The sequence below is a fragment of the Molothrus aeneus genome, chromosome 17 (genome assembly GCF_037042795.1).
Source record: "Molothrus aeneus isolate 106 chromosome 17, BPBGC_Maene_1.0, whole genome shotgun sequence".
NCBI classification, from domain to species: domain Eukaryota; kingdom Metazoa; phylum Chordata; class Aves; order Passeriformes; family Icteridae; genus Molothrus; species Molothrus aeneus.
In genome coordinates, this window is record NC_089662.1 from 9117668 (window position 1) to 9131345 (window position 13678).

At 45.0% G+C, this 13678-nt stretch overlaps 1 protein-coding gene across 2 annotated transcripts in view; it reads left to right on the forward strand.

Moving 5' to 3' along the window:
- The window catches only part of MYT1 (myelin transcription factor 1), a 64909-nt gene extending 53162 nt beyond the window's left edge, over positions 1-11747 (forward strand). For both annotated transcript variants that reach the window (XM_066561463.1, XM_066561464.1), the window contains exons 17-23: positions 139-201; positions 784-867; positions 4972-5193; positions 5943-6034; positions 6902-7005; positions 7103-7246; positions 8911-11747. In XM_066561463.1, the coding sequence (XP_066417560.1) occupies positions 139-201; positions 784-867; positions 4972-5193; positions 5943-6034; positions 6902-7005; positions 7103-7246; positions 8911-9051 (850 nt within the window). In that variant the 3' untranslated portion in view covers positions 9052-11747. The remainder of the gene's footprint in view (positions 1-138; positions 202-783; positions 868-4971; positions 5194-5942; positions 6035-6901; positions 7006-7102; positions 7247-8910) is intronic.
- Positions 11748-13678: the final 1931 nt, after the last annotated feature.

Below are 13678 nucleotides of genomic sequence, written 5' to 3' on the forward strand. Positions count from 1 at the left end.
TTACAGAGGGGGAAGGGGCAGGAAGGAAAAACCTGCTCATGCTGACAGTGCCCAGATTTCTCTTTGAGAAGAGCTGTCAAAAGTGTTGATCCCCTGCTCACATCCTCAGGCTAATCTGAGCCTCCCTTGCCTCTGCAGGTGCCCTACTCCTGGTTGTGATGGCTCTGGTCACATAACAGGAAATTATGCATCACATAGAAGGTAAGATCTCCCTTAAATTATTTTCTCTCTAGTCTCTTTCTGTGTTGCTTTTTCTTTTTCTTTTTTTTTTTTTTTCCTGCAGTGGGCAGAGTTGTAAAGTTCTGAATAAAACATTAATGTTACTGACAACTGAAGCCTATTTTCATCTCTTTAATCTGACTTCTTTTTTTTTTTCTGATGTTTTCAGAATCTGATTAGAAGCTCCTTTCAACAGAATAAAAGACAAAGGGTCAGATTTTAGCTGATGCAATGTTCCTGTTAATATTGCTACCTATTTATGACTTCTATTATCACTTTAGAACATTAATAGCACAGATCTGAGCCTTCTGTTTCAACAATTCCATTAAACATTGCAGGCTGTTAGCAGATATCTTCTTATCTAGACACCATTAATTACTGTCCATCTCCCTCAATTTTTTGCTATTTTTTTTCCTTCTGACTTCTCCTCGTGATGTGAAGCTGCAAAACGAGAGAGATCAAAAACACTGTGCCAAATGCAAGGGAAAGATGACTGAAGCGGGGGAATAGCAAATGCAGAGATTCTGCCAGTGAGACAGGCCTTTCTTCTCTTTTTAACCACAGTCTGTCAGGCTGCCCTCGTGCCAAGAAAAGTGGGATCAAGATCACCCCGACAAAGGATGATAAAGAAGACCCAGAGCTGATGAAGTAAGTCTGGGAATAGCTCCTGAGCAGAGCTTGTCACTCCCTCCACTTCACCTCACACAGATTTACTTGGGGGATCACTCAGCATCCACCCCACATCCCCCCTTGCTCGTGCTGCTTTGAGCATCCTTTGCTGTCTTTTGGTGTTGCAGTTTTGGTATTTGATGGAAAAATTGGCTGGTGGGGAGGTAATGGTGTAGTTTTCTTGCAGATGTGAAAGGTGGGTTGGTACAGCACAAACAGTTTCTCTGCTAGCTGAGCTTTATGTAATTTCTGGAAAACCACAGCAGCGTTGTAAATGAGGGTAAAACCCCACAGTCAAGTCAAACATTGCAGCTTTTTGGGAAGCAATGGATAGGCAAGGGCTGATGGAGTAGAAACTACCCAGCACTGAGTTGGGTCAGGATCTGGTAACCCTGAATAAACTGTGTTTTGTGGAGTCTTTGCCAGGGCAGAATATTCTAAGTGAACTGGAAAAAATCCTCTCTCTGCTGCCTCAGGCTGAAGTTTTCAAACATCCCAGGGGGTTTATTCCTGTGGGGAATAGAGATTTGAAATTGCTTAGTCCACCTCAGGAGTTTTCATGAGCTGTGAAATCCATTTGTCCTGACTTTCAGCAAGTCTGAACATCACAGGCTCAGCATGTGGGGTCTGGGATCTGTATCTCCTCACACAGCTACAGGACATGAAAGGCAGCACTGACTCCAGGATCCTATTTCTTTTTTTTTTAATTATTTGTTACCTCACAGCATCTCCAGCCTTTCTGAAGCCTGTACACTCACCCAGCAAGTGCAGGTGGAAGGGGGCAAAAAGAAACATGGAAAAAAATATCAACCACCTCCAAGGGTTTCTGGTTGCCCATGAGTGCTGGCATATCTGTCCAAACCCCTTTGGCCCAGCAGACTGTCTCCAAATGGAGTTTTTTAAAGAATATTTCACTCCCAGGGCAGGTCTTGCCCTGCAGAGGAGCAGAGGTGGATATGTCCATGTGCCCAGGTTTTGGCCTGGAGCAGAGGCTGAGCCAAAGCAGGACCCAGTGGGGGTGGAAGAACCCTGCAGGGGCTGTGGGAAGCTGGGATGTGCCTGCTGGGGGGGAAGGACCTTTCAGAAAAAGATGATATTTGAGCCATCTGCTCTGTTCTTCCTCCTCAGTCTACAGGAAGGAAAGCCTCTCAGTTAAATGAGCCGTGTGATAATTAGCAGGAGTTTGCAGAGTTTATTAAAAATTAAGCAACCTACTCGAGAATCTGCAGGAAAAAAGCCTCTTCTTGGCTCAAATACACTGAATTGCTGGTGGTGTTGCAGGGCTGTGCCATTAACCAGTGACACAGAGAAAGAAAGGGCAGGCAGCAAATTGGTGCTGTGCAACTGCTGGCTGTACTTTTGCTCTCACCATGGTTGGAGACCTCAGTTGGGAGGTCACCCCTCCCCATGGTTTCTCCAGGGACACGTGCCCTGTGGGGCTGGGAAAGCTGTGGTTTTGCTCATTTGTTCCTTCCTCGTTCAGGGCAGGATGGAGCAGTTTCCCCAGTGCAGTTTCTCTTCCCAGTGCAAGGAGAAAGGAGTTTTTATGTGGCTGTTTTGTTGTGGGGAACATGGGGTGGGCTGGCAGGACACCCACAGCAGAGTGAGGGTCCCCACCAGCATCCTCACCAGGGGATGAGTTTCTCCTAGTCCACCCTAAAGATGCAAACTGGGAAGATAAAATTGCAAGAAATCATTCAATTGTTTGGGTTGGAAGGGATCTTAAACCTCCCCTCATTACAACCCTCTGCCATGGGGTGGGACACCTTCCACTGGACCAGATTTCTCCAAGACCCATCCAGTCTGGCCTTGGACAATTCCAGGAGTGGGGCATCCATAGATTCTTTAGGTTCCAGGCTCCAAATGAGGCTGGATTTTCTGACTCCTGGAAAGATGGTGCTATCCCCCTCCAGACAGGTCTTGGTGGAACCATGGATATGGGTGCAGGGAATGTGAGGGTGTCTGCAGCAGCAGGAGGAGGAGGAGGAGGAGGAGGAGGCATTCCCCAACACCCCACGGCCCAGACAGCAACCCCCCCTCCTCCAGTACACCCAGGAGGAGTAGAAGCTCCTCTGAGATGTGCAAAACAACGTGGCACAACAATCCCTGGCTGGTGCCTCCCCCCAGCCCGTGGCAGTGTTTGTCCCGCCACCCACGGCAAGGTGTGCCTGCTGTGGGTTTATCTTAAGGAGCTTTGGCTCTAAATCCTTCCTCTGTCTGCACTGAACTCCACTTGGAACCCGGCCGAGTTTTGCACATCATCACCGAGGAGAAAGTCATTTAGTCCCTGTTGTTTGTGCTGTTCATCCTTCAAGTAATTTGCTGCAGATGTGATTGAACAGATCACCTCAACCTTCAGCCCAGCCCATACAGCGGAAGCATCCACAGGTGTCTAATTGATCAAACGCTACTGGTGCTCCCATTAAATAATAATAATGTTAAAAAAAAAATTTAAAATATGTCCAAGACAGCTGTTTTGCACAATAAGGCTCTGGTTTATTTTTTAACAATGAAAATGTAATAAAAGTTAAATTAACGGTGTAAAATATGTAATGGTTGGGCTGTAACGGCTGCATACGAAATGCTGGGGTTTGTCTCTTTCTCTCTTGCTCTTCCCCCCTCTCCCCCTTCTCCTTTTCCTCCTGAGGATTCAGTAATTTGCTCGTGATCATATAAAAGCAATGATGTTATGAATTTACTGAGGATCCTGCTGGCAGGGATATTATAAGTGAATTGTGCTGCATTTGCAGCTGATTAAAATCGAGATCAGCATTTTTCAAATTATCTTGGGAAAAGGCTGGGTGTAGGGCCCCCCCTTTTGCTGTCATCTCCCTTTTGTGTGGAATGTAAACAATCAGGGCAATAATTTCTGCGGTGAAACGCAGCTTGTGATTTTCAGGAGCAGCTCCGTGAATGCTTTTGCTGGAGAGCCTCAAAGTCCCTAATTGCTTCCAAACTAAGGACATGGGGGCTATTTTTGTCATTTCTTACCTCCTTCCACCTCCTCTATTTTTGAGTAAACTCCCTTGAGTAATAAACTTTTAACTGTATTTATAATTGACAAGCATTTCTAAAACAAATGCAAACCACAGCAGAAACCCTGATAGATACACTGGGCTTGTAGGATGGCAGGATTTAGGGAGAATGCCATTAGGTGGGGAGGGAGGAAAGAGGTGCCTTTTAGAGAGCCACTCGTGTGCTTGGCAGTAGCACAAGTTGTGTTGGTGCTTTCACAAGGCTTCTCACAGCTCCTGTGTGTTTCAACTGGCCATAAAGAGGGAGAAGTCTGGTAAGGGCAGGGCTCATATGCTGCCTAGATGATAATTCCCACTTTATCCCCTTGAGAGCGTGGGTTGATCTCCCCAGAGAGGCAGGATGTGAACCAGGAGGAGGAGGAGGAGGAGGAGGCGAGTGAGGCCATGCCGTGGATGGTGAGGAGTGGTTCAGTGATTTGTCCTGTCTGATGGGCTGCAGGCTCAGAAACCCCTCAGATGCGCTCCTGGCAGGAACAGGGCTGCAGCTCTTTGTGCTGCCCATCCTGAACAGCTCCTGGCTCAGGGACTGGCTCCTGGGGAGGGCTGTGTGCCCAAGGGCACAGACAGGGCTCCTGTGCTGTTGGGGCAGGGTGATAAGAGATGAGCCTGGGTTCATCAGCAGTGACACAGGGCAGAGCCAGCAGTACGTGTGGGATGGCTCAGTGTGATGTCAGCCTTGGGGTACATCAGGATCCCATGCCAGGCAAAACCTGCCCTTTTTGTCCCCAGTGAGGCACCAAACACCTGGTTTCTGACACCTCTGGGACCTACTTTTGCTGCACGTGACGTGACATCCACAGACTTCCCTCCTGCAGAATTCTCCTTGACTCTCTTTGGCTCCTTTGAAGGAGCACTCGTCGCTCTTAATTTCCCATCTGCTATTTCCATCAACCAAATATCTCCCCTATAAACTCCAGATGAGACCCAAATACAAACGCTCTCTTCCCAGGCTTCCTCATTGCTGCTCATCAATAACTTCCTCCCTTTCTTTATTCCTTCCTTCTGCTCCTTGCCCTTGATGTGACTTTGGGTGATTGCCCGTGCCCAGGTGTCCCGTTCCGGGCTGTGTCGGGCTGGGACACATCAGCGGCAAGTACGCGTCGCACCGGAGCGCCTCCGGCTGCCCCCTGGCCGCCCGCAGGCAGAAGGAGGGATCGCTCAATGGCTCCTCCTTCTCCTGGAAGTCCCTGAAGAACGAAGGCCCAACCTGCCCCACCCCAGGCTGCGACGGTTCTGGCCACGCCAACGGGAGCTTCCTCACTCACAGAAGGTAAATCCTGGGGTTTACGTCAGTGTGAGCGGGATGGTTTTGCTGTGGATAAACCTACCTGCCCCAAGATGCTGCTGGAGCAGCGTGCAGCTCCTCATGCCAGGTTCAAGAGCTGGTGATTTTGATGCTGAGTTGAGTCAGGTTGAAGTTTACTGAAAGGAGAAAATGTCTGGTTGTTTTAGTATTCACAGAATACTAAAACAGAATCACAGAATGCTTTGGGTTGTAAGGCACCTTAAAGATCATCTCATTCCAACCCCCTGCCACAGGCAGGGACACCTTCCACTAGACCAGGTTGCTCCAAGCCCTGTCCAACATGTCATTGGATACTTCCAGCAATCTTCCACAGCTCCTCTGGGCAGCTCTGGCCTCACCACCCTCACAGGGATGATTTTTTTCCTAACCTCAAATCTAAATCTCTATTTCCATGCTGGAACAGAATTTGAGCACTACAAATAGGAGATTGGTGCCCAAAACAACCAGACTCATCTCACCCTCTTCACCTGGCACACCTCCTCTTTTAGGAAGCAGTGTGTTTTTAATCTTTGCTTAAAGAAAATCGCTCTCGCTTTATAAATGGGGCATTTTGTGGCATTATTCATAAAGCAATTTCCTCTGTACCATAAAAAGCTTTTAGAAGAACTGTCTCGCAGCTTGAATTCCACCAAATGGCACATGTTCTTATGTTGGGAACATAAGCACCTATAAATACTGAGAGTTTATGAAACCCATTTTTACTTGTTTTTCAGTTTGTCAGGGTGTCCAAGAGCTACTTTTGCTGGGAAGAAAGGAAAACTCTCAGGGGATGAAATTCTCAATACAAAGTTCAAGACCAGCGACGGTAAGATTTTTCACTCCTTTGCCTTGCAAGTGTGTCAGGGTGTTGAGCCCATAGATCTTTTTCTTTTTAGACTGGGGAGGTTTAAGCTGAAATCTGGGCACAGATTTCAAGGACATCATGTACTTTGAAGACCCATTCCTTGTGTTTTCTGGGTGTTTGTGCTGGCATGGTACCAGTCTCACTCATTGAGTCACACATTTTAAGGGAGCAACAATAAAGAAGGCAAAAGAAGTAGCTGAAATTCAGATTTTTTTTCCATGTATTCACTGGCATTTTTACAAATCCCTTGCAGTCACTCAGCGATTTCCACCTATTCAGGGCTTTTAATACTGAGATATTTCTGGATCTGGAATTTTGTTAGTGATGGCACTTTGCATTTCCAGTGCTATTACTGAGCTTTCTGTGGTATTTGACAAGGTTCAAGCATTGAACTTGATAGTTTGGAACCTATAAATACCTGCACTCCTCTAGAAATATTGCTTTATTTTATGGACCTCGTAATTTCTCATCAAGATATGCATTAGTTTTTTAAATGGCATCATTCCAAACTCAGGATCAGAGAGAGTGACCTGACTGTTCAGGACAATCAACCTTGCCAGGTGTGGGGATGTGTTGGACTCCAGCTGCTCTGCTGTCCTTTGCTTTTGTATTTACATATTGACCTGTTCAAGTATCATTGACCTGTGATAATAAAAATATTAATGATAAAAAAATTAGAAAGAAAAAGGCAGGTGAGAGGTACGTCCTGTTTCGAGGCTGTAAAAGCCAAGGTAAGGACGGTGCAGCAGGATGGGCTCAGCAGAAAGCCCAACACTTTTGCTTTTCCCAAGAGCATTTGTTGACTGCCCATGACCTTCCCTCCTGCAGTTCTGGAGAACGATGAGGAGATCAAGCAGCTGAACAAAGAGATCAGTGAGCTGAATGAGTCCAACTCAGAGATGGAAGCAGCCATGGTGAAACTCCAGTCCCAGGTTTGTGTCCTTGGCCATGAATTCAAGCCCAGGGGTGATGGGTGTTGGTGGGTGCATGGTGAGGGTTGGTCACCCTACCGTGCTCCTTGCTCCACAGATCTCCACCATGGAGAAGAACCTGAAGAACATTGAGGAGGAAAACAAAATCATAGAGGAGCAAAACGAAGCCCTGTTCCTGGAGCTCTCAGGGTTGAGCCAGGCTCTCATCCAAAGTCTTGCCAACATCCGCCTTCCGCACATGGTAAGAAACTTTGACAGTGCTCAGCCCAATCCAGCATCATCAAGAGAGCTGTGCCAAACCCAATTCATGATAAGGCTTTTTCACAATTAAAGAGTGGGAGAATTTTTTTCCATACACCTATGTGTCCTTTATAAGATCAGTACTTTTCCCTTATCTCTGAAGCTTGCATTGTATCTCCCTTTTGTTGTCATTTTCTGCTGATCTCCCTTTTTATCTATTGTTCTGTCTCATTACATCTGGGAGCACTATCACAAAATGGGAAACTTTATCAAGGGCACCCAGTGCCTTTTAGGCTAAGACAGCACAAGCAGAGATCAGGAGGGATTGGATTTCAACGTCAGAAAGATCTTAGAGCTCCTATTACAATGCAGGTAGTTTCAATTCAGTTTTGAATAGCTGGCAGCTAAAGAATAGCATTCTTAAAGAGAGTGTATTTTGTTTAATTTAACAAGGTCTAACAGCCCACAGCATGTTACCATAGAGTTACTGAGAAATGAAAAGACTGCATTAAAATAGTAAAACCACAAAAGGCTATTAATTACCTTCTCTCTATTCCCAGGAATGTAATTACTGTTGTCAAAACCAGGTGTGTGGAGGTGGGGCTCGTGTTGTTGAGGAAGCTGTCCTCTTACAACTCATAAAGACCATTGCAATGATCAGAGGAATGAGCTTTTGATTTATTTTTTCTTCCATCCTTTTTTTTTTTCCTTTTCTTTTTTCTTTTCTTTTCTTTTTTCTTTTCTTCTTCTTTTTTTTTTTTTTTTTTTTTTTTTTTTTTTTTGGGAATCCTTTTCATTGGGGTTTGTATTTAAATTCAGGCTGGTTGGAGAGAAGCCATCCTCCAGCAGAGCAGTTTTGGATAGTATTCACCCAGCTGCCTAACTGGCAGAAAACCACTCGCTGAGAGCTTTTTTGTAAAGTATTTGACACATAAAGGTCAAATAAACTGTTCAGCAAATATTTTTTCAAGGTTTCAGGCAACTCTAATTAAATGATGCCCATGAGACTTTTATGCTCATTTTATTCCTGTTCTTTTTCTTCCTTCTCCCTCTCTCTTTTCCCCCATTAAGCCCAAGTTAGACGCTTGCAATGCCCCTCAAAAGCAGAAGCTGTACTGCAGCAGAGAGCTGGGCTGGGTAGCTGTGAGCCCAAGGTGACCTGACTTTGACTTTGGTTCCCTCCGTGATGTTTCAGCAGTCCTGTTGTCCTCCAGCCCTTCATTTCCATGCCTTAATTCAGCCTCCAGCCTGTCAGGCTGCCTGCACACACTTTACCTGATGCTGTTAATAGCTCCACAAGGCCAGTGCATAAAATTAAGGACCTGGTTAAGATCCAGTGGGATTAGGGCAATGATGAGATTCCTGTAGACGCAGCACTGCACACAAAAAGGCTTTGATGTGGAGACCTTTGGCTGTCTGTACATACAGAGAAACATGGAATGGTTTGGGTCAGAAGGGACTTTAAAATTCACACTGTTCATGCCCTCTGCCATGGGTAAGGACACCTTCCACCAGACTAGGTTTCTCCAAGCCTGGCCTTGAGCACTTTTAGGGATCCCCAACTTCTCTGGGCACTAAAATACGCAGATGATTTATTGCAAAGACTCTCATCCTCGTCCTGCTCTTTTACTAATGCTTTTATTTGACTTTTTTTTTTGGCTGCAGGATCCAATTAGTGAGCAGAACTTTGATGCCTATGTGAACACGCTGACAGACATGTACACCAACCAGGAGTGCTACCAGAACCCAGAGAACAAGGACCTGCTGGAGAGCATCAAGCAAGCTGTCAAGGGCATCCAGGTGTAGCGTGGCGGGATGGAGAGCAGCAAGCAAACAGACTGTAAGATGGAACTTCCCCTCCAAGTATTCAGGTTTACAAGTTAGAAAACTTGTTTAATGAATGAAAAAAAAAGAAAAAAAAAAAAGGACCAAAATGTAACCAAGAGGCCATTTGAGACATGGAACTGATCAAACTCAATGTTATCGTTTACTTAACTTTGGACCTTCTTGAGAAAAGTGGGATTTTTTTCCACCTTGACCACGAGGTAGATCAGGATGGAAGGCTAAATTCTCCAGTAGGCTGTGGGGCTTGGTAGCAGGTGAAGAGCAGGCATCTTCCATGAGTTGCTTGCTCTTGCAGAATAGATCCAAGGGTTAAAACGTTACAAGAACAGGGTCTTGTCTGATCCAAGACTAGTGTATGACTGGCTTAAACCCTCATGTTGTCTATGGTCGTATGTCCAGATCACCTACTCACACATGAGTTATGTTCTATGTTGCTACAAGTGCTGGAGCTGCAAGCTACCTGTAAATCTGAACCTGTGCTGGGCCTCCCAACCCCGAAGTGTTCAGATATCCACTGGGCATGGGAACTCTGAAGTATTATAAAGTAGCTTATTTTTATTTTCTGAAAGAAATCTGAAGAGCAGTTCTGGATCTCCAGTGGAAAGCGCAATGGAAAAAAGGTTCTCAGGGAAGCTTTTGGAGTTTGCAACTACAGTATTCCTTTGTCTGTCTTAAATATAAGAGTAGCTATTATGAATAGGCCAATTCCAGATATTTCAAACAGAAGAATTTCTTTAATGTGTCATGGTCCGGTGTATATGATTTTTTGGAAATCTGTTTGATGACAGTTCTGGTTCTTTTCATTATTGTGATCATCCCTACAGTGGCGCAGTACTGCCAGTCCAGAGATCATACATCAATGCCAGAGAACGGTTGAGATTGTGATGAACAAAACAAAACAAATCAAATCCAAAAGAAGCAAAAACCAACAAAAAGAGAGATGTTAATTGATGGCCAGAAAAGTGCTTATGTACTGTGAACCAGGAGTTGATTCCTTACACGTACCCACAGGGCAATGAGGATGGTTTGGTGTTCTAGGGATTTGCGCGAAATCACGGCGCTAGCGCCATTCTGCAACAAAGAAAAAGGGAAAAAAAGGAAAAATAAAAGAGGATTCAGGTATTGGGAATTCTTCCAAAGAAGCAGTTGTGAGCAGCTGGGTACATGCAGCCCTCTGTGCACTTAGAGAACAACTCTGTGAATGTCTTTGGGGTGCTGCTCTGCAGCACTGCTCCATGGCCAGGGCCAGCTGTCACCCCACGGGGCTGCTCCCCACCTTTGCTCCCACCTGGAGCTCACTTCCTTCTCCAAATACTTCAGTGGGGCAGAACCCCCCGAGGGGCCCCAGCATGGGGCATCCCACATCCCATATCCCATATCCAGCATCACTCCCAGCCATGGGGCAGGCAGAGCTGGGGAGGATCTTGTTGACCCCAACAAAAGGCAAGAGTGTGGTGTCGTTTCGAGCCAAATCCTGCAGATATTTAGGGTATAATTCCTGATTTGGGGAAGTCAGTGGAAAGTCCCAGTGGCTACCATGGCCACTGGATCTGGCCTGGAAGGCCATGAGTGGCTTGGTTGGAGTTGTTCCCTGTGTTAATTTCCATAGGGCAGTTGGCCTGGGTGGGCTTGCTCCCATACTTGAGTGTTTGCAGGATCAGACTCCACGAGTTCACTTATTTTAGAATCCATTCCAAGTGCAAAAATACAAAAAAAAAAAAAAAAAAGGGGAAAAAAAGTATAAAATTTGAGGTGTTAAAAACACAACGTTCTTAACATGTAAATAGAGTCCAAATTGATTGTGACTGCAATTCAGTTAGTATTTAAAGGTAGAGAAATTGCACTTACTGGAAGAAAGAGAAGGAAAAAAAAGTAGTTAGTTTAATTATGCTGTAAATTATTTAATTTTGGCAAGATGTATGTAATTTATATTTACAACACCTTATGTTAACTTTTTGCTATTTATTTAACTTTTTTATTTATTAATTTTATACTTATTTTAAACTGGACACTGCACCATAGAAATGAAGATAAAAGAAGCAAAAAAAAGTTAAAAATTAAAACTTTTGACCATAAAAAAATGATATTCCAAAAAAAAGAAAAAAAAGAAAAAAACCCTATCTACAACTCCTACTTGTAATTTTGATGCAACCAAGTTATTTTTTATATATTTTGTTATTTATTCTTTTAATGATGGGAATTTTTTTAAAGATATTTTATAACTGAGACATTTTGATAATTTTTTGGTTTGTTTTTTTGTGGGGGGCGGGGGCACTGGGGGGAAGAGAGACTTTTTCAGTTTTTCTTTTTTTTTTCATTCATATTGTTTCAGGCACTGATAACAGGAAATGAAAATTCTGTATTTATTATTTATTTAATATTTAAGTCGGGAAAAAAATGAACTGTGCTCTTGTTGTATATTTATTTTGTTGTTTGTGTGTTGGTTATGTGATGACTGAGTACTTGTTTATGTGAAGGAATACTGTTAATATTTAAATAATAAAGAGTCACATTGAAAGTTATAGCAGGCTACATGTTATTCTGTGAAAACGAATACTGTGATCTACTTTCCTCAGGAAATGTATTTTGCAGACAGAACTTCCTTATGTACTGGCAGGGTTATTTCATAATAAAACCCAGTTCTGTTTGTGACTTTAGTTCCTATGGTCTTTCTTCAAGCTATTGCCAGTGTGTCCCTACTGGGCTTTGTCCTTGTCCTGCACTGTGGTTTGGGGTTGGTCAGTGTGTCCCTGCTCCCCTGCAGCTCTAGCCAGGGCTATGCACCTCCTGCCTGGCTCTTCCCACCTCCTAAGCTGGGAGATTTCAGGAGAATTTAGGTTTGGTATCTCTGAAGGCTTTGGAGAAGGAGCTGCAACCATCCAGCAAAGTAGCTGCTTAAAATCCTGCTAGTGCTGTGCTGATTTGGAAGTCCCAGCCAGGAAGGCTGGAGGCAGGATTCCTGCCTCTGGGCAGGGCTTGACCCCTGCACCCCCAGGAGTGCAGGAGCACCTCTGCTGTGGAGACAGGTTGGGGGTGTTCAGCCTGGAGAAGAGAAAAGAAGAGCCTCTTCCAGTGTCTGAAGGATGCCCAAGAGAGATAGAGAGGGACTTGGAGCAAGGGTGTGGAAGGACAAGACAAGGGGGATTGGATTCATGCTGCCAGAGGGCAGGCTTAGATGGGCGATTGGGAAGGAATTCTTCCCTGTGAGGGTGCTGAGGCCCTGGCACAGGGTGCCCAGAGAAGCTGTGGCTGTCCCATCTCTGGAAGTGTCCAAGGCCAGGTTGGATGGGGTTTGGAGCAACCTGATCTATGGAAGGTGTCCCTGCCCATAGCAGGGGGTTGGAATGAGATGATCCTTAGGGTCCCTTCCTACCAAACCATTCTAGGATTTCATGATCTTGTGGTTTTGTGCTCCCACAGGTGGTGTGTGAGCAGAGGAGATGCCATTGGAAGCAGTACAGGAGATGCCAGCCCTGGGATGCAACACAGAGATGGACACTTTTCCTTCCCGGATTTCCAAAAAAACTTCAAAACCTGATTTTTGTCAACAAAATTTGCTCAGTTGCATCAGCCCAAGTGTGATGTTCACTCTTGGAAGAACGGAGCCTTTTCTCTGGTAAGAGTTTATGTTTTGAAGCTGTGGCAATGAAGAGAATTTTTCACTGATCTCTGTGTTGGATAATTTCTAAAGTTGCCAAAATTCAGTTTTGCTCTGCTGTAGCAGAGGTGAAATAATGTAAATCATGTTAAGGCCATTTGGAGCTGCGTGAATTGGATCAAATGGGAATTTCAGGCAGGCTCATCACCAAGAAATTCAATTGTCTGATTAACTGAACTGAACTCCTCTGTCTGTCCCTGCACGGAAGCACAAGCATTGCTGGGTTACAGCAGAAGAAGGCGGCCCTACCACATGCATAAAAGTGAAGGGGTAGAGTAAAATGCAGCTGAAAAGGCAAGAACTGTAGTAGAAAAATGTGGAGAAAAGTTTGGGTAGAAGGAAGATTTCCTAAGGCGTTTCCTTGAGTATGTGCATGGCCATGGGTGTTCACTGGAAGTTTTTTCTGCCTTCATTTACTGTCTTCAAGGTGTCCTGATGCAGAACAACCAGCAGAAGCTTAGGACAGGCTTAGGATCCCTTAGCCAGTGGTCCCTGAGAATAAACACCCCCAACAACGAGAACTGCTGGAGATGGAGCCCAGCTTGCCCAGGAGCCCCAAGAACAAAGTCTCTTTGAGGCTTTGCTGAACTTAACTTGAAGTTGATGGGATTTTGTCCTCTTCTCACAGGAGGAAAAGCAGTTGGACTCATGTTCACCTCACCGGCTGGCACGCTGTTTTCCTGAAGGGCACATAATTGTTTTATGGGGGTTTCGCTCGACTTTGCAGCGCTGAGCAGTTCCTTGTGCCAATATTTGATTATGATGATCGAGCTAATAGACGTGCTTGCCTGTCCTTCCTTAACGAATTGGCTGAGCTGGATAATAGAGCGCTCAGATTTGTGCTAAATTGCAGCTCGGGGAGCCATCACTGGGAGATGTTATCTTCTCAGAACTGGCGTCCTTTATCACAGGGAAGGGAATTGAATTGGT